This window comes from Phodopus roborovskii, unplaced genomic scaffold, assembly GCF_943737965.1.
Source record: "Phodopus roborovskii unplaced genomic scaffold, PHOROB, whole genome shotgun sequence".
NCBI classification, from domain to species: domain Eukaryota; kingdom Metazoa; phylum Chordata; class Mammalia; order Rodentia; family Cricetidae; genus Phodopus; species Phodopus roborovskii.
Window position 1 is genome coordinate 34987070 of NW_026126416.1, and position 16550 is coordinate 35003619.

Sequence of the window (16550 nt, forward strand, 5' to 3'; positions counted from 1 at the left end):
AAGAACAGAATAAACATGGACACAGTAAGTATAAATATAAATTTCCATATGTTTTATTGTTGTTCCTTGTACATAAGAAACAGTAATATACAAGTTACACTGTTTTAGAATGTAAAATGGATAAAAATGTGTACAAAAAAGCACATTCCTAGAAAAAAAGGGTATTGGCAAATAGTAAAAACTGGGGAGTAAAAAAAGCAAAAACAAAAAAACCCAAAGAAACAAACTAAAACAAGGAAAACCAACATTTTTTTTTTTCAATTCAGTGTGCAAACATATAAAAATAGAAATACTAACTCTACAGACAGTATTTCCTGATAAATTATTTAAATAGCATATCTACATAGTCTGAGATCTCTATTCCAATGGCAATGAGAAAATAATTTATAAAAATAAAGCAATGGTGTACAAGATGATAGGAAAAAAAAAAAAAACCCAGAACTGAGAAATCATATTTAACACTTCAAAGCTATTTCTTTATTGGGATCGTCTTCAGCAAAGGCTTTTTATGCTATATACAACACTGACTTTTTAGACACGACAGTAGTTTTAAGTTTATTGACGCTTAAACTCTTTCTTCTTGATCCAAAATTCTTTACCCAGTCACACAACAAATGAGGTAATATTTGTATATAAGTTCCACCTTTTTTCTCTTTTGGGAAAATAATAGTAATAATAAAAAAAGAAAGGTGATTATATTTTCTTCTCCCTGGAAATGGTTGCAAGAGGAGGCATGGACTAGCCTTAGAGTGTTGTGGCTTCCTTTACAAGGAGAAACGTGCAAATGGGCAGCCACCTAATTCCACTTGACAAGACAGAGAAAACAAAGTGGAAAAGCCAAAGGGGTCCAAATAATTCATCCCCAGCCCCAAAACGAAGAGCAGCAGCTTCTGTAGGCCTGGTTTTGGAGAGACTTGCTGGTCCACCTCAGCTACCTGCTCGCAAACATTTCCCATATGCAATCTAATTCCAGGTAGAACAGGGTTAATAAATAATCTGTATTTACAATCTTACAGTCATAAAAACTCACTATGAGGATGGTTCAGATAGTTCCACGCTTCCTACTTCAGTAACAATCCTTCAGAAAGGTCCTCCAGAATAGGGAGAAAGATATAAATATATTACATTGCTAAAGCGTTTGTTAAACAAAAAAAAAAAACAAAAAAAAAAAAAAAAAAAAAAAAAAAACAGAAGAGAATTGGAAAACTCCATGGTAACAGGAAAAAAAAAAAAAAAAAAAAAAAAAGAAACAAGGAAAAGGAATGTTTTAGTTAGGTTGATAGAAATTTTGTGCCTTTCTAACCATAAAATAAAGGCGCGCTGCCCCTCCTGCAGAGACAGCTAGAGCTCACTGAGATGGTCTCCTGTGCTGCTGCTACATCTGCACATAGTATGTGCAGAATAAACCAACAGTTCCAGCGTGACTGGCCAAGGGCAGCCAGCATGGCCTTACACTTCTGACCCCCACCCTGGCCACTGTAGGTGATGTGTGAGAAGCACCCAAAGGGAGGAAGTCCCTCCCTTTTCTCACTCAAGTGCCTGTATCAATGGTTGGGTTAACTCCCACAGGTCAGCATAAGGAAATGCAGCAAGTCTTTCTGTCCCCTGAAAATGATTTAGTACCGAACAAGTAACATCTCCTCCATGTTTTCTTCATACAATTGTCCCTTGGGTGTGCACCATCCCTAGCGCTTTGGCTCCTGCTATCCCCACTCCTGAGGATTTCTGTCAGGGGTGGCTGGGTGCTGAGTTCTAGTGGGTCCTTCTCCCTCTGACATGCCTGAAAATGCTTCCGAGAGTGCAGCTCCGAGATGGCCTCACAGGAGCCCTGACTCTGTGAGTAAGGCAGAGTGGAGTGGGCACCTTCCCAGTGGGAAGTAAATAGATGCGTTTGCTTTTTACAAAAGCAAACCAAAGTCATTCTGCATGTTCTTGGAGGATGCGTTCTCAACCATTAAGGGCCGAGGGTGCTGAGTCTGGGATTTGAAGACTGCATTTTTTTGAGGCAGGTCACATGCTCTTAGAAGTCTGCGCTATGCAAGAAGAGAAGCAAGGAAGGCAAGGAGAAATGATGCTGGCAGGGGTTTTCCTCTAGCCCTTGGTTCCAGAAGGTGCAATGCCAGCACTGGTTATGATTGACAGCTGATGCTTAGGAATCTGTCAAATAAACAAAGATGTACATAAATGAAAAGTTGTCAAACAGGCACACATCATCTTAGTATTAATCATCGGGCTAGCAACTCAGGGCTAACTCTCTAGCTTTGACAGGGACAGAATCCTGAGCCCTCCCTCCCCATCCACATCAGCATGTCTCCTGGCATCACCCTTCTTCAGGTCATGCTTAGGCAGCCTTGTTGGTGAGACTTTACTCTTGATGCCTCTGCCTTTGAGCTTGCAGACATCAGTCTCATCAAATATGTACTAAGCACTTATTCTATGCTAGGTCCAATGCTAGACTCCCAGTTTAAGTAATCAAGTGGTGAAGAAAATGGAGGCAATAAAACCAAGGTAATTACTGAAAACTGATACCCTTTCTGCTCTTGATCTTGGGATACCATGAGTCAAACCATAAGCCAAGTGTGAGATATAGAACTTTGAAGTGTTACCAGTAAGTTCTAATGTTTGTAGATATCTGCTACTGTCTGCCTCTGACCTGTGTTCATAGACCACTGGGCAAGCCCATATTCCTGATTATGATTCAGGATGCCATAGATATTACTCCCTGTTTAGTATGGTATCCTCAAAAGCAATATAGAAAGGACTCTCCCTAACATCGTCTTTAAATCAGACCCTCCAGTCACTGTCATCCTTACTGGTCTGTAGACATGGTAACTGTATGTGTTTCACACTGTTGCTCTTACCTCGACATTCATATTTCATGTCTGAGAAGAACACCATTTCTTGAGAGAAGACAAACAGGCCTAGTCTACCACCAGCGTAGGTTTTATCATAGATGGGTCCTGAGTCGGCCATGATTTTCTTTCCTTCATACATCACCACTCTTCACAGAAAAAAAGAAATCTCATTATGAGACTGTTACTTCCTGGTCTGATCCTTTGAGCCTATTTGGTGTGACTACAGTGAAATTTAATCACTAAGAGCTTACCTGATGTAACCTGTCTTTGGTCTGTGGCTGAGACGCCATCTGTAAGCAGTGAAATCCTTCCAGCCTATGTGACGAGGGTCATGCCACAGGGTGCGCACCTGAAGGAAAAGGACCAGAAAAGGTTGAAACATAGCTCCTTCTGAAGACTCACATTTCATTCCACAAGAAACTGCTTTAAAAGGCACCGAGTTGACCTGTATTTGGAGAAGGGGCAGTATGGAGTTTCCCCAAGGTATCTCTCATTTACTGTTCTTTTCAGTGATTATAAAGCAGAGAGAGGACAAGAAAAGTAGGGCTTTGTTTGAAGTGGTTGAAGCCACCTGAGGACTTAAAGGGGACCTGTTGGTCAGAGCCCACTCCCTTCTAGCACACTATAGTTTTGTACCATGGTTGGGGATGTTAGGAACTTGACAGCTAAGACTCCCCAGTGCATACTCTCTCCTGTACCCAACCCCCCAAGGGCCCATCAACTTTCCCTTCTAGATTATGTAGCTTTTTACCTGGCCAGGGGTGTTTCCTGTGTGCCATAGAGCATTCCGCAGGTGTTCACCAGGCCCTGTGGTGGAATTCACAACCTTTACAGACAGGCCCGAATATCCCTGAGCCCTTGTGGGGTTGGTGTCCCAGTAGGACTGGGTAACTTGTTTCCACATCACAACATAGAAGCGGCTGCTGGACTGGTAGCCGAACACAAAGCCAGCATAGTCATCGTCCCTCTCAGTGTTGATGAAGAAGGTACCACTGAAGTCCACGGCATTAAACTCATCATAACCTAGAAAGCAAGGCCAGAGTCAGATTAAAGCCTGTGGCTTTCATGGAGATCTCCACAATGTTCCCACACATCCTTATCTGGGAGCTTATAGGTCCTATCCACAGGTTCAATGGTTATAATTCATATTTGCCTCCTTCTGGTGTATTCTCCTCAGGAACTAAGGAGCTCACTACTCACCTACAGCAAGACCAGGATCACAGTTTACAGTCTGGACAAGTTCTTTGCCCTGATGGCGTACAACCCAGTTAGGGTCGTTTTGGGAGGTTCCTTTGGGGTCTAGAGGAATCATCTGGAACCTGCGGAAATCGGTTTCACTGATGTCAACATTCTCAGGACAGATGTCATCAATGTCTGGCACGTTGTCGTGGTCAAAGTCATCTTTGCAGGCATCGCCTCGGCCATCACCTAAGGTCAAAGAAGGCAGAAGTTCAGTGAAATTCAGAAATTCTATTATGAGTGACTAACAAATTCACCATCTTGTCAAAACTTGGTGTTTGTTACTTAGTCCTCTCAGATGCAATTTCTATTTCTTCTGTCTACACAGCTAAGGTGTCAGTTTTGCTGTTTAGTAGTGACCACAGTGACTCACCATCAGAGTCCTTCTGGTCAGGATTGGGCACCAGCCTGCAGTTGTCCCTGTCATCAGGAATGCCATCGTTGTCATCATCATGGTCACAGGCATCTCCTTTGCCATCTTTATCATGGTCAGCCTGGTTGGCATTAGGCACGTAGGGACAGTTGTCCATATTATTCTGATGGCCATCCTCATCAATGTCCTGATTGTTGTCACAGGTGTCCCCTATGAGGTCTGAGTCAGAGTCCAGCTGGAAGAGAGGCATCAATGGTGGGTGAATCAAATAGTACACACCAGGGTCAAAGGTAGCATCAATGCCCCGGGACAGGGAACATTCACCATGTTGTATATGGATAGTGGGGATCATTTTTACTTCTCTATTACTGCAGAAAAACCATCAAGTTTTAAAGAGGGTTTTGTCATGGTCCTTATTTTTACATGAATATTGAGGAGATAGTTAATTTTATTTTTAAATCACTCAATGGAATGCAGTGCTTATTGCCTATATTTTACATTAAGTGAAATACCCTGATGTACATTTTGTAATTTCCCATTGACATTAACAGCAAATTATTGACAGGTCAACTTCTACTACTTGAATCATGGCAGAGGTCTATCTATGCAGACTGCCAGCATAATACGGATGAGATTAATTACTTTTTTATTTTTGAGGCACTTGGCTTTCTACATCTATTCCATAAAGATTTCATCTGTTGGCCCAGATAAAGTCAAACTCTAAAATTTTTTCAAAACAGATTTTTCCAGAGTGCTTAGCATTCTGTATGTGTGAAGTGCTCAGGGGCTGTTCATATAAAAACTGGATATTTTCTTGCAGGTAGTTATATTCTTTGCTTTTGATATTTTTGTAGGATGTTTGATTTTGCTTATAAAATTTAATCTGAGGAACCAAAAACCCATTCAGTGAGGTTAAATGCTATTTAATTTCTCAAATGTGTGGCAGACCCAAACTCAGAGCAGGGCTCTCAATGCCAAGTGACCAGCAAAGACTACAGGGTACTCAGGGTTTCTTATGATAATGGCTTGAAGTCATCTTGCTTTGAGCATGATTCAAGTTCAACATTAAGAGAAACTTGAATTCTCATTTCTAAAATCCTTAAAAAGTTTTTCTGTTCAAATTTCTGATTGCTAAACCTTTCTGAACCATCATTTTAGGAAAAAGAAAGCTTGCTGTGCATTCCCCCTCTAGAAATGGTGCACCATGACACAAAGGGAAACTCTCTGGTCCTGGGAACATCTGTTGACACCCATCTGCACCACCAGGAGCACCTACAGTTTGCACTGCTGGGAGGAGCCTGTGAGGCTGGGTTCACTGGGAGACTGGGAGAAATCTGACTTTCACCAGCTTTGAGAAGTATTTTAGCTTCCTGATTTCTTACTGGACTCTGCTGCTAGCTATGACACAGGGGGCTTATTTTGCTTCTGGATACTGCCTTCCTCTGTTTTACATGTGTCAGATAAGACCAAAATTGTTGGTCTCAGTTCTTTATGTAGTTTATCTTAATGGTGGCAGCAAGCAAGACTGAGGCCACAGGGTTTCCACACTAAGCTCTAGGAGAGTTTGCCACAGGCTCATATCAGGCATGCATTGCAAATGGGGGCTCCTGGGAACCCCAGTAATGGGAGGGTTTGGAGTCAATTGAACTAACTGTTTTAGAGGCCCAGAAAGGGAGACACAATACCTCACTAAGAGACTCTGGAAGGAGTTCACCTACCTGGTCTGGATTGTGTTCCAGGGGGCAGTTGTCACACTGATCTCCAACCCCATCCATGTCAGTGTCCCTCTGGTCCACATTGTACACATACTGGCAGTTGTCTCGTTCATTGAGGATTCCTATGGAAGGGGTGTAGATGGGACCTGAGTCCTGCAGCCCCATATATCTCAACCAAATCACACATCAAGCCACTAAATAAACTGCGCATGTCTCTGTCTCTTCAGGCCGTCAAGCTAGGGAGGGAATGCCTTACCATCTCCATCGATGTCCACAGCACAGGCATCTCCCTCTCCGTTGTTGTCTGTGTCTGCTTGGTCAGGGTTGTGGTTGTATGGGCAGTTGTCACAGCGATCTCCCACGTCATCTCGGTCATAGTCATACTGGGCTGGGTTGTAATGGAAGGGGCAGTTGTCCTGCAAAGAGGAGAAATGGACATTCTATGATGCTGCCTGGGAGGTCAGCTGATACCTTCAGCTCTATACATAGTGTTATAAGCCCTCAAAGATCTGCAGTAGTTATCTTATATGGGTCAATATACTGAGTATTCATTGTAAGTAAAATAGCAAGACAGGATGACATGATGGATGAAAACTGGATTCTTTTGGTTATAATTAAAAGAGATACTGGATCTCAGCTATCATAAAAATACACTCACTGAGACATTATATCTGAATTGAATCTGGGGAACAGAATGTTATGTGTATTCACTGTAATTTCTCAAGTTGGGGGAGGCTGTGATGAAAAATGAAAATAACAATTCTTTAAGCAGCTTCTGTGTCCTCAAACTATGGGGACACAGTGCCAAGTTCCTGATTATCCCATACATCAGTTTGGTGTTTGTTTTTGCTATCACTCTGCAATACCCTCAGATCCTAGTCTTTTAGTCTGTCATTGTACCACAGCGATGAAGGAGGAACAGAGAGAATTTTGTCCTTACCCTATCGTCTGGGATTTTGTCGTTGTCATCATCGTCATCACAGGCGTCACCAATTCCATCTTTGTCATAGTCTTCCTGCCCTGAGTTGGGAAGGTTGGGGCAGTTGTCCTAAGAAAAGGAGACACACATGGCAGCTGTAGTTAGCATTCCCTTGCTTGTTGGCACATACACGAAGGACCACACTGGGATATCCTGATAGAACGCTTAGGTTTATGGCAAGGTGAAGCCACAGAAGGTATCTTGGGAGGTTAGTTTTGTGGAGTCCATACATGCTGGGACCATAAGTCATACTCCGCAAGGCACCAGTAGAACAGTCTTTTTGAACAGAACAATTGACTCTTTTGACAGATGTCAAAAGAGCCTGTCCCATTTGAGATCTTGGCACGAAATGACTCCATGTTAATGAGAGTCAATGCCCTACTGCATCTGGAAGGTTTAATCTGTTTTATTTGCAGTTTTTCAACACTCAGAATTCCTTGGCACATTCCCGAGAGGGAAGCCCACAAGGGAACTTGGCTGTACCTTTTTGCAGTGGTAAGTTGCGTTGGCCACACACACCAGGTCCTCATTAGGCCAGCCGTCCAGGTCCGTGTCCTCTCCGCAGATGATGCCATTGCCTGCATAGCCAGGCTTGCATTCACAGCGGTACATGGGGTCACTGTAGTGGCCCAGGTAGTTGCACTTGGCATTCTTGTTGCAGTCGTGTGTCCCGTCTGTGCAGGGGTTTCGTGGATTGCACACCTGAGGGTACAGCATCCCAATGCTATCATAGAACGTTCAAGAGTGCCAAGACACCATAGAGCCCAGATCCCTCCCGTCCTGAAGCAGACAGAGGTTTCGTTAGGAGAAAGGTGGTATTCCCCTGTCCCTTTCCATTCTCTCTGAGTATATCCAGGCTACCAGCAAATAATGTTTTACATTGAATTTTCTTGGAACTGCTCAGCTCCTTTCAGCACAGCATTCTCAAACATGTTGGCTGCCCAATGACACATCTAAGACTGTATATTCAGTCCTTTCTGTCAAGGACAGCCCTCCTCTACTCTGGCCTACTTCTCCACTGTACCTGTTTGTTGGCCATGGCATGCTCAACACCTCGGCCAAAGGGCTGTGAGCCAGTGAATCGTGGTGGGCAGGGAAGACAATTGTAGCCAGGGTCTGTGTTCTTACACCGATGCTCTCCGTTGTGATTGAAGCAGGCATCAGGTACTTCTTTGCACTATGGATGAAATGAGAATTTGCTTAACACTTGGCAAATGCCCTGGGTCACATTAGCTGTTTTCTCCATTCTGATAACTTAGAGCCATTGGTGGCTTACCTCATCGACATCTTTGCACTGGATGCCATTTCCACTGTAGCCAGGAGGACATGCACCACATTTCCAGCTACCATCAGGATAGCTAGTACACTTGGCACCAGCAAAGCAGGGATTGGACAGGCATCCATCTGAGATGAGGTAAGAGACAGGTAAATGGTTGGATCTAAGTTGCTGTTACTGCCGTGTGCTACTTAAAAATGATACAGAATAAGACTTTGTAGGGTCTCTGTTACTGGTAATGGCCCACCTACATCTTAGAGTAATCAGACTGCCAGGACCAATCAAACAAAGCTGGACGGCCCCCACCTTCCCCCCCCCCCCCCCCCCCCCCGTGAGTGCTGACTGTGGCATTCTTAAAACAGGCAATTCCCAGGGTCGTTTTGTTCCTGACTTCCCAGCTTACCAATTGGACAGTCCTGCTTGTTGCAAACTTGATTTTCAGTGACATCACCAACACAGTCTTTGCCACCGAACTGGGGTATGGGGTTGTTACAGAGTCGGCTGCGTCTCTGCACTCCTCCTCCACAGGTGACAGAGCAGATATCCCACAGTGACCAGGGACCCCAGCCTCCATTGACTGTAAGAAAACGACAGTTTTCAGGTGCCTTAGCTGTCCCAGAAGCTTGTCCTGAGCTTGTCAGAAATGCCTTCTAACCTGGCCCATGGGGAGAATGTTTAGGAACTGGGGATGGTTGGAATGGTTTTCTTTCTGGTTTTCACCAGAAGAAGCTGCAGAACATGCAGGATTTCTGTATGTTTGTTTCCCTAGTGAGTGATGTCCTATGCTTGACGGTTCACTGAACAGGAGGCCACAGATATGAGGCCACCAGCTGGGTAGAGCTAGCTCCCATGTGTCCCTGGGTCAGGCCCACACTTACTTGGGCAGGCTTCTTTCTTGCAGGCTTTGGTCTCCCGAGCTTCTCCTTCACAGGGCTTCCCATTCATCTGGGGGCTGGGAGAGTTGCAGAGCCGGATCCTTGTGATAACACCATCACCACAGGTCACAGAACAAGATGACCATGGGGACCAGTGACTCCAGCCACCATCCTGCTTAACTGAAAGGCAAATGTGATGGTCACAAATGGTGCTGCCTTGGAGGGGGCAAAAGTCTCAGACATCAATAATTCCAGCAAAGTGATAAATGGCAACTTAAACTAGTGGGCAGTAGAAACTATTGGCACATGCCAGTGTCGATGGAGAAGCTTTTCTAGCACAGAAAAGGTAAAGATGGTATTTAGCTGTCTGTGTGAGCTAATGTCAATTGCCCAACATTTATAGGTTGCTGGCCAAAAACTAAGCTCTAATTCTAATTGTTTCATGTGCATTATCTAGAGAAAATGCCCGATAAAATGTTATCAAGAATGGTTATTACTCCCATGTTATAGATGAGGAGGAGCCTTGGGGAGGGGGAGGGAAGGTCATGCTCAAGAGTGCAGAGGTGAGGAGTGATTGAGATCCAGAGCCCAAGCCTGGACCCTGTGTCCTCAGGCTCTTTGCTATGGAGCTGCTCTTGGCGATGAGCACTGAGAAGTGAGATGGCCACCCCTTGGTGGCCATGGCGCTTACATCTCTTGTCACACTCCTGGATGTGGCAGGTCCTTGTCTGTACTGAAGAGCCCTCACATCTGTTGTTGAGGCTGTCACAGGAGCGACCACGTTGCTGAATTCCATTGCCGCATGTTGCAGAGCAGGAAGTCCACTCAGACCAGGGGGACCAGCCGTCATCAGCAGAGTCACTGGCTGTGGGGAGAAATGGGGTCATTTGTCACCTAATGTCTAGGACAAACTGCTCTTTGGAGGGCTCTGTTTAGGGCCTTTCATTGCCAGAGGTTGCAAAGCAATAGGGTTTCTTTTTGACATCCTTCTTTTTTTTCCATACTCCTAGCTTTATGGAAGTATGGTTAACAAATACATAGGACTAGACCAGGTATAGACCAGGTACTCCCTTGGTCCATTTAGGTAAGTGATTTGAACCTATGATTTTTCACCTCATCACCTGGACTATTGGGTACAAGAAAAGCTCCTACAGGAAGTTTCAGTTTAGGACTGTGTGTGTATGTGTTGTGTGTGTTGTGTGTGTGTGTATGTAAAGAGCAACTGACACCCTGATTTCTTTCTGATCCATGATGAGTCACTTTTATGAGGTGTGCTTTCTGCATTAAAATGTCTCCTCAACAAAGTGATTACACTGGCAACAAGCCCCAGAGGCAGAATGTCACACAGCTATATAGTAGCTGATTTCTTTTATTACCCAGGAGCTTCAACAGATGCTAATCTCTTAGGCCTCCTAGCACTGCAGATAAAACAGGCATCTGTTCAAGCCTTGATCCAATGCCTACACCAGTTTCTATTACTTCTCTGGTGGACAATTTTCTCTAACCAAAAAGTTAATTTCTAAAAGCAAGCTACTGCCATATTCATCTCTTCTCACAGCATAACACCAGAATCTATAAACTCTATCAAGATCATTGCCTATGCCATAATCCAGATAGGTGGTTAAGATTTGGTCACCATGAAGGTTTGGGCTCTGTTCAATAGACCAATAGACTAGCTTCTAGTTACCCAAGTCTGTTTGCAAGAATCTGTCTGGAAATGTCTGATGGAGCTAGAAGGGGCTGGGCTCCAGTGATGTGTTGAGCTGTCAGGATGTCCCCAAACTGAGCTAGCGACTGAAGAATGGTTACTGAATTTTAGGAACTTACGCCAACACCGTGGGCAGCATTCACCATCAGGAACAGTGGCATTGGAGCAGGGCATGATGGGGCAGGACACCTTTTTGCAGATGGTAACTGAATTCTGCAAGGCAAATGAATGAGAGGAAAATATGTTACCAAGCATATTGCAGAGAGGAGCTTGCTGTGATGTTTCCATTATAAGCCATGACTCATGTCTCTGCTGGATCTGCCATCCTCGGCATCACATAGTTGCAGAGTTAATTCTCACTCCATGCTTTGGAATGTTCTTTTTAACTGCTACTCAGGCAGGTGTGGAAGTTACAGAACAACACAGTTGTATAAGGGAAATCAACAAACTGTGTAGCTCGTATCAGTATCTCAAATGTAGACACAACTTTATCATCACATACCGAAGAAAAATGGGAATTTGAACCAGTGGTTTGCATTTAAACTTTACTTTTCCTGATGAGGTGGAGATCTGAATAGTGTTACAAGAACCTCCTTGCCAGAGCTGAATACAAATCAGGGCTGGTCAGAAAAAAATGTTCTAAGCAGGTTTTATGTACCTGACATTCAATACTCAGTCTTTGAACTAAAGCGACTAAATTATTCCAGTGTTTAGTGAGATTTGTTCTCTTAGCTACTCTACCTGCTATATAATTAAGACTTTGATAAACTGACAGTTAAAAAGGAATTTGCAGGTGTCATAATTACATATTAAAGAAAAAAATCACATTGGTACAGGCATTTGGAAATGTGTGTGGTCATTTGAGTATCTCCTGAGACATATGCCACCAATTCTGATTGTAGTTTGTGAGTGTCCCCTACCTGGCAGTGGCACTCAGTGCAGCTGTCTACAGTCCATTCCTCATTGTTCCTGTACTGGACTCCATTGTGGAAGCAGAGGGGAGGCCGCCTCAGCTCACTGGCCAGCTCTCTGTTCTCTTCCGTCTGAAAGGGGAGAAGGCTCATGAGTGTCCAGTCTCCCATGGGACCACCTATGGTGATCCTCAAGGGCAGCAAATGGGAGCAGAGGCCACTGACCACTTTGCGGATGCTGTCCTGGAGTGTGGTCACGATGGTGCGCAGGCCCCTGAGTTCCAGGACCATGCTGGATAGTTCGTCACAAGAGAGGCCGCAGATGGCTTGCAGGTCCTTTGTTTTGTGCCCAATGTAGTTGGTGCGGATAGCAGGGCTGGAACCATTTACCACATTGTTGTCAAGGGTGAGGAGGACGTTGGTAGCTGCTAAGAAATAAGCAATAGGAAGACGTTACCAGCTGATCTCGCCAGCTCCTCTTCAGGTTGTAAAAGACATTTCATTTGGGATGAGGGATGAGTGTGGAGCTGGTGCATGCATGTGTGGAGGACCTTTTGAGGGTCACTTTTGTATACATCAACTATGTTCCCCTGGGATGTTGTGTACAAATAAATGTTGCTTGCATTTCTCAGGGTGTTTTGGTGGAATTTCCCCAAATCTCAGTGACACAGGGGTACTCACAGCTGGAGCAGCCTTTGTTCCTGAGAATGTCTTCTGGGGTGGTTCCAAAGACAAACCTCACATTCTGCAGCACCCCCTGTGGGTAGAGGACACACATTGTAGAATGCTAGCAGTGGGGGTGGGGGGGTGGGGCAGCCTGTCTCATTCAGCCTGGAAGAGCATGTGGTGAGTGCCCGGAAAGTTTAAAAGAACTGTTTTAAGACACCCTGCCAAAATATCACACAGACATACATTGCCAAACAACTTCAAAATCCCAATTGTGTTTTCTGCCAACTTGAGCATTTTACAAAGAATCCAGTTATCTAGTTATCAGACTGCTTGGGGTACACAGGAAATGGAATCTGATCCCAAGTCTGGAGGACAGGATACTCTAATACTCCCCAGTGTCAAAGAGTTAATGTGGGCGTTCAAAGCCACACTTGGGGGAGGGGAGGATGAGAAGAGAAAAAACAAGCTACAGCAGCACAGGCCCGACTGCTACTCCTACCTTGGATCCAGACTGGAAGCACCCAGAACACCCTGCCCAGGGACTCAAATGCTGACAAAGTATCCTTTTCCTGAGAGCATGTAAGTAATGTCTGATACAGGAACAGGCTGAGTATAATAGGGAAAACCGTTTCTTATCTCTCTGGATAGCGTAGGAAGCATGGTTCCCAGGCCCCTGCATCTTCTTATTAGAAGTGTAATTTCTCAGGTCCCTCACCTCACCTACCAAATCTGAAACCCTGAGGTTTGGGGTAGCAGTATGATTTAACCAGCCCTCTGGGGGGTGTCTGATGCCCCCTACGTTTGGGAATACTCTAGTCTACAGACATCTCCACATAGCTCTTGTGACAGGTAAGAAGATTTACCTGAAAATTGTCATTGACATCTCCCTTTGCAACCCGGAGCCTGGCAACACTGGCCAAATCCCTGGTAAATATGTTCTGGATGGGCACATCCAGCTCAGCGCTCTCCATCTTCTCACAGTCAATGTAGAGTTGGGCCCTGTCTTCTTGTACAAACAGAGTGATGCTCTTCCACTGGCCAGTGGCCAGGTGGGCTTCCTCCACTGACACCACTTGCTGCTTCCCTGGCAGGCTCAGACTCAGGTCCAGGGTGCCTGCTTTGCCATTGGAGACCACACTGAAGATCTGGCCAGTATGATCTTTCCGCTCCACAGCCAGGAGTGTGCCCCGAGTCTTCTTCATCTGCCTCAAGGAAGCCAGGAAGATGAAGCCTTTGTCAGCCCACACAGCATCCAGTAGGTCTTGGAACTTGTCATCAGGCACAGCGGGAATCAGGTTGGCATTTTCAATCCGGAAAGCTGGGCTGGACAGGTCAGGGCCCTTCACCAGTCTGCGGCCAGAGCCCTTGCGGGCAGCTCCGATGATTTCAAAGATGTCAAAGACACTGTTGTCTCCCCCAGACTCTGTAAGGTGGGAAAGGACAATCAGCTTTCTAGGCTGGGCTCCAGGGTGTAAGATCCTGGCTGGGAGGGGGCAGAGTGAGAGCTAAGTGATGAAGAGAGAGAGAGAGAGAGAGAGAGAGAGAGAGAGAGAGAGAGAGAGAGAGAGAGAGAATCGGACACTCACCTGGAATACGATTGCTGCCACACACATGCAACAGGAAAAGGACACCTAGTCCCCAGGCCAGCTCCATGGTGGAGCCTTTGTGCCCAGCACTCAGCCTGTAGCAAGAAGCAGAGGTGGTTAGAGTCAGAAACCAGGACAAAAGCAAGGTGGGAGGGCAGGTGTGTGTGTGTGTGTGTGTGTGTGTGTGTGTGTGTGTGTGTGTGTGCATCCGTCCTACTTGTGCTTCAAAGAAAGGCAAAAGGACTTACTTTCCAGAGAGCACCCAGTAAAAACTAAGAGCTCCAGAGGCAGGGGATTGTGTTGTTCCAGGATGAGGGGCATAACGTGATTTGGGGTTTTTCCTTGGGTCCTTTAGACAGGACTACAGAATGTATTTGGGGACATGGACGTTTGCAAGGTCAGAGGCAACCTAAAGACTACTTGAATGAGAAGTTCTTGAGGTGTTCAGGAGGTGTTTGCTATCCCTAAGGCTGGAGAGAACCAGCTCGGAAAAGTTCTTTCAAGCGGTTAGAACTGGGCATAATGAGGGACAGTTAGGGCAAGATCGAAGAGTAGGAAGATAGGGAGTTGCTCGACCATCTGCACCATAGGGGCCTGAGGTGGCTGGCCAGGTGCTTGGCAGCGACAATTGGTGGCTTACCTATGTGCACCCGGGCGCAGCAGCCGGGAGTGGTGGCAAAGGTGCAGCGAAGGACAAGGACACCGAGTCTGGTGGAGACGCTGAGGCGGCCGGTGCGCCCGGAGAGACAGTGGCGGGATCGGGTAGCTGTGTCGGGATTGCTTGCAGGAGTCCAATGAGGCCGGCTGACTCCGGGCAGTGGCTGGCTCGGCAGAGGAGCCCTGGACCATTTAAAGGGACGCTCACATTCTTGGGTATCGTCCTGGCCAATAGGAGTCGGGGCAGGAAGCGGCGGGGGGTGCGGGGTGTGTGTGACGACGACACGGGTTCCTCTCCCCGCCCCCCTTCCCCCCCCCCCCCGCGTGCAGTGAGCTGAAAGTGAAGGGGGAGACGCTGATCGGGTACAGGAGCCCTGGAACTTCTCAGAAAAATAGGTCTCCACCCACGCAGGCTTGGCATACTCAGACTTAGCGCTTAGGCTCTTGCGCCACGGGGGCTGGAAACACCCTGCTTGAGGGTTCCCAGACACGATGCTACTTTGGGGACCACCTGAGACCCTTTAAGGGGGCTTTCACTAAAGCCTGTCTCCTTGAATGCCTCAATGACGGAGAAAGTTGGAGATTGAGAATGTCTGGGTTTAAAAATAAAAGTGAAACGGTTAATGTGTCCGATCTCTTTAATAAAGAAGCTGCCTCTTGGGTCTATTCTGGTGGGGTGGGGGATCTCGCACCATCTGTGCTTTGCGCTCCACTCTTGTCCCGCAAGCCTGCCCTCCGCCTGATCCACTAAGGGTGGCAAGTGCGGAGTAGTCAGCGCCAGCAGCAGGATGGTGTGCCGAGGTCGCCTTTCCACTGCCCCAAGTCCAGAGTTCTCCAGTTCTATTGTGCTTCCTCAGATGGCCGCTTGGGGGCGGTAAATGTATTCTGATTTAGGGGATCTCGGCGGAGAGTTTCTAGTGGCTTCTTAAGGAAGCGAATTCCTTATGCCCAGCTCTCACAAGCCAAAACTGAAATTGTGTCTTGAAATGTTGTTTTGTGCCCACTCGTGTTTCTTAACGTGACTGGTTGGAGAATTTGCTGAACCGTCTGGCACTATTTACAGAACCGGCCCGTAGAATAATAAATTATTCTCCACTTATTATTTTATTCCCCATTTTTCTCCCTAAACGTTCTTTTCATTTCGGTTCCCGAAACCGAGGTCTGGGTTACATTTCTGTTGGTATACACATTTCCATGAGCAGGCTGCTGCCTGATGCTCCCGTCTCTGAAGTCTGGTCTTCATGCCACCGGTCCCAAGCCAAGATGACTCCAGCTTCCTGGAATTCCATTCATCTCTTTAGGAAGGGACGTCAGTGGTGATGCTTCCCCAGCTGTGGTCCTGTGTGAACAGGCTTGGCCCTCAGTTCAGGGACCCAGGTAAAGGCATTACCAAATAAGGATTTCAGCAGAGTCAGGACAGGGGCAGGGCGGGGGACCGTTGGGCTTCCCTCCCCTTATCAGTTATACCTGGCTCGATTCCCAGCTCTCGGAAACACCCACAACTTTATGCTCATCACACAGCAATTTCCACTTTCTTTCCTTGTGTGGGAGTGTTCTGTGACAAGGTGCCCGTGCCGTGTGCATGTACGCATGTACGCAGGAGGGGGCTTGCACAGTGTTACCTAGTTACCCAGGCTACACAGCAAGAGCCTCTTTTAGATAAGTGACTTCAGATAGTCAGAACGAGGAGTAAAACTTTCTACTGGA

At 46.1% G+C, this 16550-nt stretch overlaps 1 protein-coding gene across 2 annotated transcripts; it reads right to left on the bottom strand.

The window, feature by feature from the left end:
- Positions 1 to 29: 29 nt before the first annotated feature.
- On the bottom strand, positions 30 to 15049 carry Thbs1 (thrombospondin 1). Of its 2 annotated transcripts, none has more exons than XM_051183713.1 (22): positions 14827 to 15049; positions 14187 to 14281; positions 13464 to 14023; positions 12613 to 12688; positions 12157 to 12356; positions 11941 to 12063; positions 11140 to 11233; positions 10004 to 10177; positions 9316 to 9492; positions 8841 to 9014; positions 8438 to 8565; positions 8186 to 8338; positions 7645 to 7863; positions 7123 to 7230; positions 6439 to 6598; positions 6186 to 6304; positions 4468 to 4702; positions 4056 to 4283; positions 3607 to 3878; positions 3107 to 3204; positions 2862 to 3001; positions 30 to 2157 (listed from the first exon to the last, which is right to left on the bottom strand). In XM_051183713.1, exons 1-22 carry the CDS (start codon positions 15033 to 15035, stop codon positions 2150 to 2152), a joined length of 3750 nt encoding a protein of 1249 aa, XP_051039670.1. In that variant the 5' UTR covers positions 15036 to 15049; the 3' UTR covers positions 30 to 2149. The 2 variants fall into 2 exon arrangements, with proteins under 2 accessions (XP_051039670.1, XP_051039669.1); XM_051183712.1 differs by having other exon boundaries at positions 12157 to 12359.
- Positions 15050 to 16550: the final 1501 nt, after the last annotated feature.

What these genes read in the sequence shown, in the direction of transcription:
- Thbs1 (XM_051183712.1), bottom strand. Translation starts at nt 15,035, where the DNA reads ATGGTCCAGGGCTCCTCTGCCGAGCCAGCCACTGCCCGGAGTCAGCCG. An exon ending in ATGCTGCCCACGGTGTTGGC is followed by an intron (nt 10,178 to 11,139) that starts GTAAGTTCCTAA and finishes TTCTCCCCACAG; the next exon opens with CCAGTGACTCTGCTGATGAC. An exon ending in CAAGCAGGACTGTCCAATTG is followed by an intron (nt 8,566 to 8,840) that starts GTAAGCTGGGAA and finishes ACCTCATCTCAG; the next exon opens with ATGGATGCCTGTCCAATCCC.